The sequence below is a fragment of the Typha latifolia genome, chromosome 4 (assembly GCF_019914945.1).
Source record: "Typha latifolia isolate L0001 chromosome 4, TyphaL0001v2, whole genome shotgun sequence".
Taxonomy (NCBI): domain Eukaryota; kingdom Viridiplantae; phylum Streptophyta; class Magnoliopsida; order Poales; family Typhaceae; genus Typha; species Typha latifolia.
In genome coordinates this window covers 4,121,450-4,138,161 of record NC_133089.1, presented here as the reverse complement: position 1 = coordinate 4,138,161, position 16,712 = coordinate 4,121,450, and the positions used below count along the sequence as shown (strand labels likewise).

The window sequence follows — 16,712 nt, the reverse complement described above, 5'->3', positions numbered from 1 at the left end:
TTCTTTCACAGCTATAATTCTGCTTGGCTATTAGCATGTTATACTGTACTGGTTGCCAGCTTACCCATGGTTACCCGGCCATCTTTAACTTTGATCTCATCTAACAGTTGTTCAGATTGTGTCATGTGTACCAAGTTCGGAGTTACTGCTAGTATGTACTAACTACTGGCTGTTTTTTGTTGGATTAGCCATTAATGGGGATAGCTATGGAAATTAATCTAATCTTTGATGGATATTTGGTGGTTCTTTTGGTTGTTCCAACTGTACCTAATCTTCTCTAACTTTCAACTTCCATGCTAGACTTAAAAGGAATCTTCTCACTATGAAGAGTCCCTGGATCATCATATGTTTATTCATTTTCTTCATGAAATTGGCCTGACAACATAAGCTTAGCAATCTCTCTGGCATGTCAGAGTTTAGCTGTATTCTAGATAATCTGACTGCTTTTTGTTGACTTTAGAGCAAGGAAGTACAAACTCCACATGCTTGGTGCATCTAGATGACTCGAGTCTTCTTGACTGTAAAGCACTCGGTAAGGAGATATGCTCCTAATTTCCAGGTGATCTACTAGCTACTCAAATGGTACTTCCTGGATCTACATCTTAATCTTATTCGCTTCTCTATTAGAAAATTTATACTGGAAATCAATACCACTATGTTCTGCATCATGCATTATTTTTCTTGTGATAGTAAAAAGACAGCGAGAATTCTTTCTCGCTTATGCAGGCATTACATAATAAAACAGTGATCAATGTGCATTTACAGCCGAAGCCACGTCTTTCTAGTCATTCTGTTTCAGTGCAAGATATCTACACAGAATCTCATCAGCTAAAAGAAAATTCAACTCTTTGCAAATTGCAATTCTAACTTTATTGAGATAGAGATAATGTTTGGTCATTGGAGAACAAAGTATTGGTGTATTAAGAGCAAACTCTTGCAGGTTAGCAAGGAGCTAACACATGCGAGATTTTCACGCGTTTATTGAAATAAGGTCAAATAGATATTGACCCTACAGAAACTTTATTCTTTCCTCAATTTTTACTTCTCACAGAAGTGAAGAAATCCCATGTACTCATTTTGTTTGATCATGGCAATGGTCTTCTCAGTTCCCACAACACCTGACATTAAGGAAGAAGAGTTAAAGATAAGTACATAGATCAAATATCATTATTGATGCTTATTAAGCTCCTAAAATTTGGTATGCTAGCATGCGAGGATTTTGCTAAAGCAGTGTCCGAGGAGGAGAGCACGATCAAGCTGAGTTCAGATTTTTTTTCTCTCCTTACCCATTGTTAGAGCACTTGCAAAGATAACCGAGGAGAGTATGAAGACAATAACGGATGCTCTTCCAAGAGCCTTTACCAGCTTCCTTACAAAGAATTGCCCCCAGAAACCAGCTATCACTGAGACTGCAATGAGATAAATTGCTGCCAATGCAAAAGCTAGTAACAATGAGACTTCATTCTTCTGCACCATAATAAGGTTGTCACCATGGTTAGGAAGGCAATTACCATAAGGGATGGGAAATCTTTTCAGGAAGTAGAACTCCACTACTGAGAGGGATGAGGAGAACATCATCACAAATGTTGCTGTTGCACTTGCTACCTAGCAAAAACAAAGTTCCTTCAACTCATTAGGTTAAATCTAAGCAAGTGAGTTTTACAAGTTTTGAGTATGAAACAACCCAATTTGACTGGCATTGCATATGCATTTTGCAATCAAAACAACATGGTCCATATACATTGCAAAGTTAGTACATTTTGTAGCCTACGATTGATCGACTGTCAAGTCACATGGTTTTAATATTAAAAGATTAAAAAAAAAGAAGATCTTCTAACTGACTTCATAGCCAATGCAGGCTCCCAAAAGCAACTGAACACCAGAAAAATTCTTACAGCTAGGGGCTACAGAGGATTAGGCTATTAAAAGTATCATCCACATATATTTAATTAGACTTAATCCACGTTCATCAATATTGTCCAGCTCAATTAGCCTAATATTTATATTTATGCTTTAAATGGAAAAACAAAATTTACATTTGTGATACTTACCTGTGGGATAACTCCGATCTCAAGGAGGAGGGGTCCGAGGATAAAGCCACCACCGGAGCCGAGGAGTCCGCCGACGGTGCCACCTAGTAGGCCACATAGGGCACAAAAGAGAATTTGCATTCCATTCCACTCTATAGAGGCTTCACACACGCACTCCCAGTTCCCACACATCCGTCTATCCCTGCTCTCCCTCCATAGCTCCATAGCCTCCCATATGAATACACTCATGGCAGTTGGTACCTGAACAAGTTCATCAAACTGTGTCAAATTTGATCAAATTATTAACGTTTCTTTTTGTGCAAAGTTACAGGACCAATGTGATTGGAATCATCCAAAGCTATCCTCACTTTGATGGAATACACAATTTTCACATATAACATTTACACTCATAGAATAAAAGATGGGGACGGGGGGTGGTGGAATCGAGATGAGATCCTTAACCTGCAAGATATTGACTACCCAGTAGAAAGGACTGCAAATTTCTGAACCATTCTGCAATCACCACCTGACCATCATTAACATTTCATTCCAAAAGAGCCAAAAGGCCAGATTGTAAAGGGAGAACGTGACAAAAGGGAGAACCTTTAACATTTGGAGGACAAGAAAGGAGGACCAGACGAGGATCAAAACAAGGATCCCCTTCCACCTAATGTTGAAAACTAGTGTATCCTTCAAGGACAAATATAAATCACACCACAATTAAGTAGGTAGCTAATAATTCCTTGCATTCTGACATACAAAATTGCTAAATGCTTACAAACTTGGATTTCTTTACGGGCTGAGGAAGGAGAGGCTCATACTTTGATTCATTAACCACTGCATCAAACAAAGAAATGTCAGTCTTTCCATACACAAATATGTATCATAATCAACCAATATCTTTATTTGTACCATAACTTGCATTGGACTTCAATCTTTCCTGTTGCTTTTCCACCTCCATCTGTACCATCCATATGCTAATCTAGATAAGTCAAAGTACAATTACCAACTGGACAATTTCTAAGGATACTAAAACAACCTTGAGTATGGTTTCCTGCTTCCACATCTGGACTGCTTTGAAGAAGGACCTGGATGAAGTACCTGAATCGCCAATATAACTAGTTACAATTACAAATCCATCATATACTATAGAATAGAATTTATTTTCATGCTAACAAACCTAGAAAAAGAATGATGATGAGGACAGTGATGAGCCAATAGGGGAAGATAACACTCAGTTCAACACCAATTGTGATCCCAAGCATCAACATAGGCTGGAACAGCAATGCCAGGTTATAGTCTATGATGGGTACATCCTTTGATGGATGTGAAACCTGAAGGTTATACCACACCGACGACGCCGAAGCCCCCATGATCATACCTTAACATCATCACGTACGTAATGATTGATACATTTATTTTAACTTTGTGTATAGCTATGTGAATTTGCTTACATTTGGAGAGAGCGGCGGCCGACTTGGTGTCGAAGCCGACGACGAGATTGAGCATCGGAACGAAGATTCCGCCGCCACCGACTCCACCTACGGTGCCAAAACCCGAGCCGAGAAATCCGACGACGGTTGCAAAGATGCTCCTCCAATTCAACTCCAGATCCTGCTCATTGAGAACCGTATCAAACACCTGGCGGGTAACTTGATCATGGCAATTGCATGACCATTTGGTTACAACTGAGAAATGCAACGAACGCTTACAGGCCAGACTCTAACACTTCTTGATGAGAGAGCAATTGGGTCATCTTTAGATCCATTAGAGAAGACGAAGGTGATGGCAATGGCTATGGATGAGGCTGTGATGAGGTATGCAATAAATTTCTTGCTTATGCTGCTATGGATGATTCCAAAGCTAATAGTATCCATACTTCGTTTTGCTTTCTTTTGAACTCCAAATAGGCCCAAGAATGACTCCTCCTGCTCCTGTTCTACTATAATTCTTTGGTGGACTTCATTTTTTCCTCTTTCTTATGCTGCTTTGCTTTGTAAGAGAAGGTTGTACGTTTCCTTTTTATCCATTAACTCGCCATATATGAGGGGGATAAATAGAGAAACGATAGTTGTCATTGAAGGCTTATTCTCTCTCAACTATAACAACAACAACAACAACAACAACAAAATAATAATAATAATAATAACAACAACAAAATAATAATAATAATAATAATAATAATAATAATAATAATAATAATAATAATAATAATAATAATAAAAGTCTCCATAATTCTCTCTCAACTATATCTCAGTGAAGGCTCATTCCATAGTTCATCTACGTTGACCGGTACATTAGAGAAAACTGTGGCTATTCCCCTGGTTTTGCGCATGAGATGCATCTTATTTTCAAGTGCTAATAGATTTAGTTGGGTAACCTCCCTTTCACTTCCAAATTCCAAATATATGATGGCTAAAGTCTTGTGGGGGTATTAAAATCAAAAACTTTCTTGTATTATGAAGACCAAAGAAAGGAAAAAAAAAAATACAGGTATACAAGTTGCTGAGAACGTGGCAGAAGGTATAAGAAATCTTGCATCAACCAATGACATGTTATTTGGAACAAGTTTAGGGTTATTGAAAGTTTCAAAGAATTGTTGTTTTCATTGGAAATCATATGTACAATGTACCCGAGGTCAAAACTATGAATATGACATAAATAATACCCACAATTTTGTGCATTTATGTTCTTATCACTGGCATGTAAAGTATCCTAGTGATCAACAACATTGTAAGACATCATGAGGAAATTCTAGTACTACTTTTCAATAAATAATCTCTAGGTGCATTTGTTAATGTATACTTTGTATATGTCTTATTTAAAGTCTTACCTTATCAAGCAACATTCATAACTCCTAAGTGATTTAATCATATATGTCACATCTGGAATGAGCCAATCTTTGAAACTAGCTCCTTAATGGAGAAAACTATGGAGGTCAACTTTTTTGCAATCATTGTAGCCTTGCATTTGAGAGAGAAGAGTAGTCTATACTGGAATAGGCAAAGAGAGAGATCTTTCCTCTTGCTATGAGATTTAGCCAGAAATCAGATAGCAATACTTTAGCAAGAACAAAATTGATGAAAACTTGTAATGATAATGTACTACTCTTAAATACATGTCACTATGTTACAGATATAGACAAAGAACCCAAGGACAGAAACAGGAAAAGGTGGAGAGGAGAGGAGAAAGAGGTGTCTCATGGATTAAGGATGATGTCTCCACACTTGCATTTCCAGTTCAAAGGCTTGTAGTTGGAACTGTCGTCAAACTTGGAAGTGATTACTTTGAACAAGTGTCCAATCCCACCCTTCTGGTCCTGTGGAGCTACAGGCATCTGAACTGCCTCACAATGGCCACAGGAGATGCACCTCCCCTGACAACTTGGCGGCCTGGATCCTATCATGGCCTCCACCATTACCATACCTTCCTCTGCTCTCCCCTGCATTTCATTTTTTACAAACCATTCTTAGACTAAAGGTCCAAACTTTGGCATAAAAACAATGACAACAGCAATAAAAAATTTAAAAAAGAAAAACCACACCTTTGGAACCTCCTGTAGCTTCCACAACTCTCTCCCTTCAGCAGAGTGAAGGGCTTGAAAGGAGCTCAAGAGGAGGAGCAAGGAGAGGAGATGGGCATTTCTTGATGTATTGACTGAGCAGTAAAGGGGACCCATCTGAGGGTATGATTGAATGAGTAAATGAATGATGAGTAAAAAGGAGAGAGTTTGTATACGAATGATGTTGAATTCTTTGTAAGCCTGGTGTTGGAACTTTAATGGTAGTAGAGATTAAGAGGGTGATTGTGAGGTCTGGTAGAGGTGCAAATGGGCAACCTGGAAAGGTGTACTATGAATCCAGGCATTGAATGCATCTGTAACCATAAAAATCCCCAGCTTTGTTTTGGGCATCAGTGGAGGGGTCAGCATTCAGAAAGAGAGGGACCCAAAAGGACACAACAGTTGGAGCAGGGATTACAAGAAACAGGGAAAGTGACACAAAAATTTCAGAGAGAGGCCAACATCACCAACTTAGATCTATGTGCCCCTCTCTATCTCTAATATCTTCAAAAATAATTACATATGTAGTACAAATATGCCATGTTAACAGTAAAAAAGGAAGAGGAGAGAGAGAGAGATGATAATTAGTAACAAACATCTCTAATATGAAGATACCATTGGCTTTAAGACCTATACAGAGCCCTGCTTGTGGGGATTCTTCCTGCAAGGAAACACTGAAGCGAGCAGGTCCTTCCTGCATAAAGATGGTCATTATTGCCACTATTGTTACTGTCTTCAAAACAAAACTAGGAAAAATTATTAAAAACATCCTACATAATATTTTTCTTTTAATACCTAAAATACTCCTAACTTGGCCTTAAAATTCGATTATCCTTTTACTTTTATCTTAATCTTAACAAAATTACTCGAGGGTATAAGGTCATCTTGCATTTACAATTAAGTAACTCAGATTATTTTTCCATTGAGAAAACTAATCTCAGGATATTTATACGTTAAATAATAAATATCTTATTATCTAACAAGATGTGAACAATAATATAGATAAAATATAAAGTGTTTGTTTTATAAATTTCTTAAAAAACAATAAGTACAGATGTGATATACTCATATACTAAAAAAAAGAGTAGAGATATCAAGTCTAGAAATTCGGAAATCTATAGGGACCTGTATGAAAAGCTACCTACCTATCATATTTAGTAAGAGAGGAATAGTAACTTTTGCTTGTACAAAACTACAGATGATTCTGAGCAGCCCCACAGTAACACGCAAAGGCCCCTCTCTCCCTCTCTCCCTCTCTCCCTCTCCCTCTCTGCTCTTTACGTACACACACACACACACAGAGAGAGAGAGAGAGTCTCTCTCCTCCTTACGTACAGAGAGCGAGAGCGAGAGCGAGAGAAGAGAGGAGCAGGTAGTCCCCTACCACTTTTTGGGTGACTGCTATATTAGTAATCACATGAACGAATTGCTCAGCTGTACGATGTATAGCGTTTGAGGTTTGTTTGGAGGTGGAGATGTTGATGTCTCTCTTTTGACTGGCGATCTCTCCATGCGGTGACAGCTACTACTCTCAAGGATCGATCAAACAAAACTTGCTACGTAGGACTGAGTTCAAAAACTCTGGACTGTTTTTTGCTTAGAATTTTGTAAGCTTATTGCAGTTTTATGGACTCCCTACTTTGACTCATTAATTAGCTTCTTTCTTGGGTTGAGAACTTGAGATCAAGGAGGTCATGAAATTGATTTTAATTTTAAATTATTATTGTGGAGAAAAATTGTTTGATAATTTTATAACTCGGTAGCTTAGCTCAACGGTTTGACTCGGTTAATGGCTCGACAATGTAGATGGCTTGAAATAGTAGCTCGGCGGCGACGCAAGTAACTTAAAGTCTAGACTAGTCAGCTTACTATATCGACGAAAGTTTGGTAGGAAGATAAATATCTCTGTATCTAGGAAAGATTGGTTCTTTGTCTAGTCCATATCTAATTTTCAGACTCATAAAAATAAAAAATAAAAAATAAAAAGAATTAGCCTACATTACACATAAACTGGCCCAATTAGCTAAGTGGGCTTATGCCTTTCTCAGAGTTCAAAGTCTATCCCCAGTAAACTGGCCCAATTAGCTAAGTGGAACGAACGAATATTTGCTATTGGATCCAAACCCAAAGAGCTTACCCATGTTTCTTAGTGTATATTGTCATATTTTGCTATGATTGGACTTTATTCTTTCTCGTAAACTAGGTGGGATTCATGAGCAATGAATTAGCTTGCTGAAGTTTTTTTCTTTTTGAAAAAAAAAAACAAATAACCATTAATTAGAACTGAAAGCTGGGTAATTCCTTTTCTTTCTTTAATTTTTGAGTTAATTTTTATATCAACTCAGTTTAAAATTGTTACAGGTTTGACAGAATACAATAAATATAGAAGAAGACATACATTTAACTCCCCTAAATTACACAACTACTAAAACATAGGTACCAAATCTGTAAAAGGTATAACAAATAATAGCATGTCTATCAATCTAAGCTCGATCTACGACTTCAACGACCCTTGTCTCTCCCACACCCAAAAGTCTTAACGGCTTATTTGATTTGAGGCTAAGTCTCGAATTCGATTAATTAGTCTTATTTTATAATTTTTAAAAGTAAATTTAATTAGATATATAAAAAAAATTTAGTTGCTGAATCAGTAGGATTCCAGAACTTGACCCTTTGTGAACTCAAACCAAACGGGTCTTAAAGCATCCAAGACTTCCTTTATACTCCTATCTATTGCGAGGAGAAGATAAGTTGATACACACCTTTCAGATTGTCCCAAATAAACCCAAGGGAGGATGAATGAATAATACTTGGGGAAATCATTCCCATAGATGTGGGTAAATTATGAAGAAAAAGGATGGATAAAAACCTAACAGGCTAACATGAAAGAAGAGAGGAAAAGAAGTCTTTCCTATAAAATTAAAAATAAAGTGTACTTTTGGTGCAAATCATACAAACTAGATTGTAGTATGCAAAAATATATTTTCTTTGTGGTTATATTAAAGAAAGAAAAAATCTCAAAAGTGAAGTAAACCCACCACCTTAAGAAAAGCATATTACCATTCTCTTCATATTAGATTAATTGGTAGGTAAGTTGGTAGAGAAAAGAAAGAGGTCTTAAACTTGAAGGCAAGACCAGGGACTGAAATCGGCGCTGGTGTCTACATGAAGAGGTGGTTCTCGGCGCTGTGTCGCAGAGGACCGAGACGCGCCGCGAAACCCGAGGTAGATCTCTTGCACTCGAGAGAGACCCAATAGATTTCCATTATTTTATTCGATCGAAGTTGTTCTTTTGTAGGAGATTAGGAGATCCGCAGCTGACTCAGGAAGCACCGTTCGCAATATGAACAACTCTGAGGTAATAGTGGGGCTTCTATGACCAATCTCCTGCGTTCTCCTATATGACGATGACCCATTTCGTATTTCCTCATGATTTTGATGTAATTTGTATTCTTCTTGTACCTATGGCAGGGAAATGGAAGATCTGGTGATCTACAAGGCAGCAGTGCTAACAAGATCGACCCTCAGGTATTCTGCATGATTTGTCTTTTGCTTGATTCATTCATGTAGGGTCTTTACGTTGAAATATAAACTAGTTTCCTGTCAATTAGATTAATTGGCCAGTGCAGAATTTAAGAATAACTAATATTAGTGCTTTGGTTTTGTGGTCACTTTTTATCTTCTCTGTGCCTTAGAATTATGAAACCTTTTGGCTTCTCTAAAAGTTGGGAAACGAGGAGTTATGTAAACCACTATATATACATGGTGGAATGGTTAGTAAGACAAGTAAGAAAATTTATAAAGTTTTTATTTATTTTATCTTGTGCAAAGTATAAAAAGGACAATCTTCTTTTTTTGAGTTTTCTACTGTCTAATCCTAATATTTTGGTGAAAAATGGTATTGTTTGGAAGACTATATAGTTTTGTAGTTTGTACAATGCAGATTAGTAGTTTGTTGATTTTCCTGAACTAGATTACTCTCAGAAATAGCCACATTAAATGTGAGATCTTTAAAACGCAAGATTTCAAGCTGTACTCTTTAGTCTAGGAAACTTTTTCCTTGGGATTTAAATGTAATGCTATGACGATGCCCCATTTTGTATTTCCACATCATTTTGACATAATTTGTATTCTTCTTGTACCTATGGCAGGGAAATGGAAGATCTAGTGATCCACAAAGCAGCAGTACTAACAAGATCGACCCTGAGGTATTCTGCATGATTTGTCTTTTGTTTGATTCATTCAAGTAGGGTCTTTATGTTGAAATTTAAGCTAGTTCCCTGTCAATTAAATTAATTTTCTAGTGCAGATTTTAAGAATAACTAATATTAGCACTTTGGTTTTGAGGTCACTTTTTACCTTCTCTGTAGCTTAGAGTTATGACAACTTTTTGGCTTCTCTGAAAGTTGGGATACTAAGAGTCATGTACTATTTATATGTGGTGGAATGGTTAGCGAGACAGGCTAGAAAATTTAAAGTTTTTATTTATTTCTTTCTTGTGCAAAGTACCAAAAGGACAATCTTCTTCTTTTGAGTTTTCTACTACCTTATCCTAATATTTTGGTGAAAAACGGTATTGCTTGGAAGACTAGATTCAATTTTGTAGTTTGTACAATGTCGATTAGTAGTTTGTCTATTTACCTGAATTAGATTACTCTCGATGGAGAAATAGCCACATTAATGTGAGATCTTTAAAACGCAAGATTTCGAGATGTACTTTTTAATCTAAGAAGCTTTTTCTTAAACAAGATTGTATAAACAGGAGTAAGTATATGCTAATTTATGTTGGGATCACCTTGAGGTTTAAGTGTAATGCTATCTATAAGTTAAGGAGTTCTTTGGCTAGACTATGGCATTCTGAAGCAAACAGCCCCATGCTTTCTGTAGTATCAAAATTTTCAGTCCTAAGTTCCTAACATGACATGATCACATGGAAATGGAAATTATATCTTTCTATGTTGTCCAGCAGAAAACTGGGGTGAACATTGATTCTCACAATAGCAGCACAGAAAGCATAATCTCCAATCATGACTTCTCTGAAGGGATGAATTCATGGCATCCTAACTGCTGCAATGCATTTGTAGCTTCAGACGAATCTAGTTACCATCATGGAGTAAGACCGAATTCAGGGACTAGTTATGCAATCGTCACGAGTCGAACTGAAAATTGGCAAGGTTTGGAACATGACATCACCGGAAAAGTTACTCCTGATACTAAATATACAGTCTTGGCCTATGTCAGAATTCATGGGGATCTTCAGGGACCTGCTGGAGTTCAAGCAACACTGAAATTAGAGAACCAAGATTCTTCTACCAGCTATTTATCTATTGAAAGGTCTTGCTTGAATGATTTTCTTTTGCTATTCTTCTGTATATTTTGCTTTTGTCAAAGAGCTCACCAACATGATTGGTTGTTCTAGAGTGTTAGCCTCGAAAGACTGCTGGGAGAAGTTGGAAGGTTCCTTTTCGTTAGCAAAGTTGCCAAAACGTGCAGTGTTTTATCTTGAAGGGCCTCCTCCTGGTCTGGACCTGCTCATTGATTCTGCAATTGTGTATTGCAAGGTACTTGGTCTATCAATCCGATAACTTCTGCATTGCCTTATACATCCACTGGGGATTCTTTTTAAACTTCATGCTTTCTCTCATCAGAACATAGAACACTGCCTTTGGGAATTTAGTCATTTACAGGAACTTATTCAGATACGAGAAGCATAAGCTCTTTCTCCTCTCGACAAACTTTGCATTCAAAACATCTCTATAGGTTAGAGCTGGTGAAAGAGCTTGTGACTCCTCTTCGCTGGATTCCATACCCTTTATGAGTTAGTTCCCTTGTCTTGTGTTTTTACCGCTGTTGCTTGAGTTCATAAGTTCGCTCTATTACTTTTTGAGGGATATATAAAAATATGAGTTGCTCTTGTAATGGTCAAGCTTTTAGTAGCATTTAGTTTTTAGCAGGATCTAGCAAAGACCGTACGTTGCTGTGCGGTGAGTAAGCGGCAAGTTGCAACTGCCATAAGGATGGGAAGAGGGTTAAGTGCTGTCAACAGTCCAACACACTTTTGGGTGCCTCTTAGATATGACCTGTGGTAATAGAGGCCCTCCCTTAGGTGATCAACCAAGCTGATCGTCACTTAATTGAGCGGATCAACTGTGGATCGCCTCTAGGAATCTTCCCATGTGTTGCTCCGCCACATGCACGACAATCTTTGGCCAAGATATTATAATCCATGGATGCATGGTCAATCTTATCATTTTTGAACCTTCTAACTTCTTCTTTTTCTCCTGTAGAAAACAGATACAGTGGTTACCTCAGAGATCTCTCATACAAATAGCATTATCTCGAATCATGACTTTTCCCAAGGGTTATATTGCTGGAATCCCATCTGCTGTCATGCATATGTAGCTTCAGAGTGGTCTGGTTTCCTTAATGGAGTTAGAGGATACTTGGGAGAAAATTATGCTGTTGCCACAAAACGTGCTGAACACTGGCAAGGATTAGAGCAAGATATTACAGGGAAAATTTCTGTTGGTACTTTGTATTCAGTTTCTGCGTATGTTAGAATTTACGGGGGTATTCAGGGATCAACTGCAGTCCAGGCAACCCTGAGATTAGAGTATCCAGATTTTTCAACAAGCTATTTATGTATTGAGAGGTAATAGTCTTGAAAATTATACTGGTTGCTGAAGATCTTTAGTTACTGATGGGATTGACTAATGCAGGGTGTTAGCCTCTGAAGAACACTGGGTGAAGTTGGAAGGCTCTTTTTCTTTGACAACCATGCCCAAGTCTGTTGTGTTTTACTTGGAAGGGCCTCCTCCTTCCGTGGACCTCCTCATAGATTCTGTCACTATTTCTTGCTCCGCTCTTAAGCAATTTGAAGTAAGCACTTTCAGCTTTGGACTTATGATTATTCTGTGGTCATATGTCATTCCTTACTTTTGTTACTAAAACAGAATAATATGCATCTTTTAATTGCAAGGAAGTGAATACAATGCCTCTCACTGCTGGAGAAGAAAAAATCATTCAGAACCCTCGATTTGAAAATGGTCTAAATAATTGGTCTGGAAGAGGATGCAAGATTCTTAGACATGAATCTGCTGGACACAGAAAAATATTACCTTTGAATGGAAATTATTTTGCTTCAGCAACTCAACGCAGCCAAAGTTGGAATGGAATCCAGCAGGAAATCACTGACAGGGTGCAGCCAAAGCTGTCATATGAGGTGTCTGCATTTGTTCGGATATTTGGGAATTCTACTTATGCTGATGTCAAGGCCACTTTGTGGATTCAATCACGAAACGGCCGTGAACAATATATAAGTGTTGCCAAGTGAGTTTAATAGTTTCAATTATCAACAACCATCATTTATCATTGTGATTCTTACACAAGAACCCTTCAGTAATTTTATATTGAGAAAATTGTCATAGTGGTTAGTGACATTTCTTCCTGAATCCTGACTGCATTTTTTTTTCAAAAGAACCCAGGCATCAGAGAAGGAATGGGTGCATTTACAAGGAAAATTTCTCCTTCATGGTGCTGTTTCAAAAGCTCTCATATTTTTAGAGGGCCCTCCTGCAGGAATAGACATTCTTCTGGATAGTTTAGTAATAACTCGTGCAACTAAAGTTCCACCTGCACCTCTACCTAATTTTGAGGTAAATAGATCATATTCCCTTTAATAGTATTGCTAATATTGTATTTTTATTCTCTTTTAATCACTATTAGTTGCTGGTTTTTGTCCAGCCATAAAGCATCTTACACATAAATCAATGTGCAAAATTTGTTTCTATCAATGTGCATGAAATCCTGGCACATTTCATGAGTGCAAGAACAAGTAGGTGGAGTTGTAGGCTATCTACTGTTACATTATCAAGTATCTAAAATCACATCAAGCAATTTGATACAGCTTAGGTGTTCAACATCTCCTCAACTGCTACATCCATATAAATTTGACTGATAATCATATTTACAGAATCATCAATTTCCTCCACTTTTACAATTTCAAAGCAAAAGTCATTATAGCTAATGCCTTTTGACATCTTCAACAGAATCATCAGCTCCTTGACATTGGAGCCTATGCATCAATAAATGACTTTTACGATTTTATCTTGTCTGTTTGTTTCCACTCAATACTCTCCATATGATTCCTGAATATTGGTACTTCTTTCTTGAACTTCATTTGAAGGTTTTCTTTCTTCCTTTTTAAACCCCCCTTTTTTTCTGCAGAATGTTCTGTATGGAGTCAATATAATCAAGAACAGCACTCTCAATGATGGTCTGTCTGGGTGGGCTCCCCTTGGTTCATGTAGACTAAGCGTATGTTTGGAATCACCACATATGGTTCCTTCTGTCTCAAGGGATACTCATGGTCATCACCAACATCTAAGCTACCGTTATATCCTCACTACTAATCGCACTGAAACCTGGATGGGTCCTTCTCAAACTATCACTGACAAGCTGAAGCTACATTTGACATACCAAGTTTCTGCTTGGGTTCGTGTTGGCTCAGGAGCAAATGGTAGTCAACATGTCAATGTTGCTCTAGGTGTAGACAGTAAGTGGGTCAATGGAGGCCAAGTTGAAGCAGATGCTGACCGATGGTATGAAGTTAGAGGATCATTTAGGATTGAAAAGCATCCAGCCAAAGTTACTGTCTATGTTCAAGGTCCTTCACCAGGTGTTGACCTGATGGTTATGGGTCTCCTGATATTTCCTGTCGATAGGAAAGCACGATATAAACATCTAAAAGAAAAGACAGAGAAGGTACTTTACTTTTCTAAAAATCATAAATTGTACAAAATTCATGCTAGTGTTGCATGTTGCAAATTTTGTAGTGATGAGGAAAATAGACCTACAGGTTCTTTTCAACGCTGTTTCACTAAATGACTTATCATGCATGTGTCACAGGTACGAAAGCGTGATGTCATCTTAAAGTTCGAAGGATCAGATCTTAGCAGTGTCGTCGGTGCATCTTTAAGGATAAGACAGACAGATAACAGCTTTCCATTTGGAACATGCATAGGCAGATTGAACCTTGAGAATGATGTATATACTGATTTCTTCCTTAAGAACTTTAATTGGGCTGTTTTTGAGAATGAGTTAAAGTGGTACTGGACTGAGGCGGAGCAAGGAAAGCTTAACTACAGAGATGCTGATGAGATGCTTGATTTTTGTCGAAGACATGGTAAAGAGGTTAGAGGCCATTGCATCTTCTGGGAAGTAGAAGATGCTGTTCAGACATGGCTTCGATCATTAGATAGCAACCGTCTGATGATAGCCGTCCAGGATCGCCTAAGAGGTTTATTATCTAGGTATAGAGGTAAGTTTAGGCACCATGATGTCAATAATGAGATGCTCCATGGGTCTTTCTATCAAGATAGATTGGGCAAAGACATCAGAGCATACATGTTCAGAGAAGCCCATCAACTTGATCCTTCTGCAGTCCTCTTTGTGAATGACTATAATGTTGAAGATGGGTGTGATCCGAAATCTACTCCAGAGAAGTACGTCCAGCAAATCCTTGATCTGCAAGAACGAGGTGCCCCTGTTGGGGGAATTGGTACACAATGTCATATTGATCATCCAGTGGGAGAGATCATATGTGCTGCATTGGATAAATTGGCAATATTGGGTCTCCCTATTTGGCTTACTGAACTGGATGTCTCTGCATCTAATGAATATGTTCGTGCTGATGACTTGGAGGTGGTCCTCCGTGAAGCCTATGCACATCCCTCCGTGGAGGGAGTTGTTCTTTGGGGATTCTGGGAATTAATCATGTTCAGACAGAACTCTCACTTGGTTGATGCTGACGGCACCCTCAATGAAGCTGGTCGGAGATATCTCGCTCTGAAGCAAGAGTGGTTGTCACATGCTGATGGACATATCGATGGGCATGGGGAATTCAAATTCAGAGGATACCATGGAACATATATTGTGGAAATAACCACTGCTTCAAACAAAATTTCGCATTCCTTTGTTGTCGAAAAGGGAGATTCTCCTCTATTATTAGCCATAAAATTATGATTTATGAAGCATGGCTTGTGAAAAGATAGAATTTCCTATAAGCTACAATGCTGTTTGTTGTGAAAAATATCAGATTGCATGCATGTACCGCTTCTTACACTTTCTTATATGTACTTTTTGTTTACTGGTGTAATTATGGAAGAATGATGAAATATAAGTTTTGCTGTTCTTTCTACAAGAAACTACTTTATTGGCACAAGCAAGCAATCTCGTTCAGAATCACTGTTCGTGATCTCCTCATTTTCATATCCCCCGTCCAATACAAATTATGCACATAAGATTTAATTAAATTTACAAAATCCATGAAAAAAAAAATAGCAGAGACGGCATTTGCATACGAATTCGTACTGCAAACCGATAAATTAAGGTAGCCATTGCTTAGTTTAGAATTACACTAGTTGCAAAGGGTGAGAGAAGACAGGTCGTCATCCCACTTCACCAGATGCTCCCATACAACATTACAACCTCTTCTATCTGGAAGGACTCAAAAGTGCATAAATAAATACCAGAATAAGCAACAAACTTTACATGAGAAATAGTTGCCTCGGGGGCATTTCGTCGAACGACTACGTGATTGGTCTTGTCACCTGTACCTGAGAAGTGATACCTCGAAGTCGATTGCTCGGCACAAAGGGGAAGGTAATGCTCGTGCTTCTCTGAAGTTTGAACTGGAACGAGGAATTATTCTAAAAATAGTAAATAAAATAAATAAGGTCCGGAGAAATAAATAGAAAAGGCAAATTATAATTTACCCTTTGGCGATTTTGCCCAATTTAACTTAGGCCTTCTATGCTTAAATTTAAGCATTTACCCTCTCATGTAGTACTCATATATACGAGTTTTTTTTTTTTCTATCGGTGTTGGCCCTGGCTCTGCTAAGTTTTCCCACTACCACTTTCTCCCCGTCTAGAAAAAGTTTTTTCTTCATTGTAGGTGATGACCTCCTTTCCCCTCTCCTAACTTGAGTGAGTGAAGAGGGGCGGGTTTTTTCCTCTTTTTGAGAGAACTTTTTTCCTCTCTATTCTCTTCCTCTTAACTCTTATCGTCACTACTCCAAGGTTACCATCTTCATTGCCAGTGAAAAGTTAAGTCTAGAG

General features: G+C 38.0%; 2 protein-coding genes and 1 long non-coding RNA gene across 9 annotated transcripts; 1 reads left to right on the top strand and 2 right to left on the bottom strand.

Moving 5' to 3' along the window:
• Positions 1-839: 839 nt before the first annotated feature.
• On the bottom strand, positions 840-4,106 carry LOC140786773 (sulfite exporter TauE/SafE family protein 4-like). 6 transcript variants are annotated; one of them, XM_073135414.1, is made up of 12 exons: positions 3,743-4,106; positions 3,485-3,644; positions 3,211-3,411; positions 3,070-3,131; positions 2,943-2,991; positions 2,809-2,867; positions 2,634-2,720; positions 2,493-2,543; positions 2,052-2,291; positions 1,512-1,605; positions 1,287-1,427; positions 840-1,118 (listed from the first exon to the last, which is right to left on the bottom strand). In XM_073135414.1, exons 1-12 carry the CDS (start codon positions 3,905-3,907, stop codon positions 1,039-1,041), a joined length of 1,389 nt encoding a protein of 462 aa, XP_072991515.1. In that variant the 5' UTR covers positions 3,908-4,106; the 3' UTR covers positions 840-1,038. The 6 variants fall into 6 exon arrangements, with proteins under 6 accessions (XP_072991515.1, XP_072991516.1, XP_072991519.1 ...); XM_073135415.1 differs by having other exon boundaries at positions 2,949-2,991; XM_073135418.1 differs by lacking the exon at positions 3,211-3,411 and having other exon boundaries at positions 3,743-4,046.
• Positions 4,107-5,107: 1,001 nt separating this feature from the next.
• LOC140786775 (uncharacterized) lies at positions 5,108-5,870 on the bottom strand. Its single transcript, XR_012108702.1, has 2 exons — positions 5,575-5,870; positions 5,108-5,472 (listed from the first exon to the last, which is right to left on the bottom strand). It is a non-coding gene; the product is annotated as an uncharacterized lncRNA (long non-coding RNA).
• A 2,799-nt stretch (positions 5,871-8,669) lies between these two features.
• Positions 8,670-15,797, top strand: LOC140786772 (endo-1,4-beta-xylanase 1-like). 2 transcript variants are annotated; one of them, XM_073135413.1, is made up of 12 exons: positions 8,670-8,817; positions 8,891-8,950; positions 9,064-9,120; positions 9,744-9,800; positions 10,562-10,926; positions 11,012-11,153; positions 11,880-12,244; positions 12,312-12,471; positions 12,572-12,921; positions 13,070-13,247; positions 13,819-14,355; positions 14,500-15,797. In XM_073135413.1, the coding sequence occupies exons 1-12, from the start codon at positions 8,758-8,760 to the stop codon at positions 15,613-15,615; spliced, it is 3,447 nt and encodes a 1,148-aa protein (XP_072991514.1). In that variant the 5' UTR covers positions 8,670-8,757; the 3' UTR covers positions 15,616-15,797. The 2 variants fall into 2 exon arrangements, with proteins under 2 accessions (XP_072991514.1, XP_072991513.1); XM_073135412.1 differs by having other exon boundaries at positions 10,559-10,926.
• The last annotated feature ends 915 nt before the right edge of the window (positions 15,798-16,712 follow it).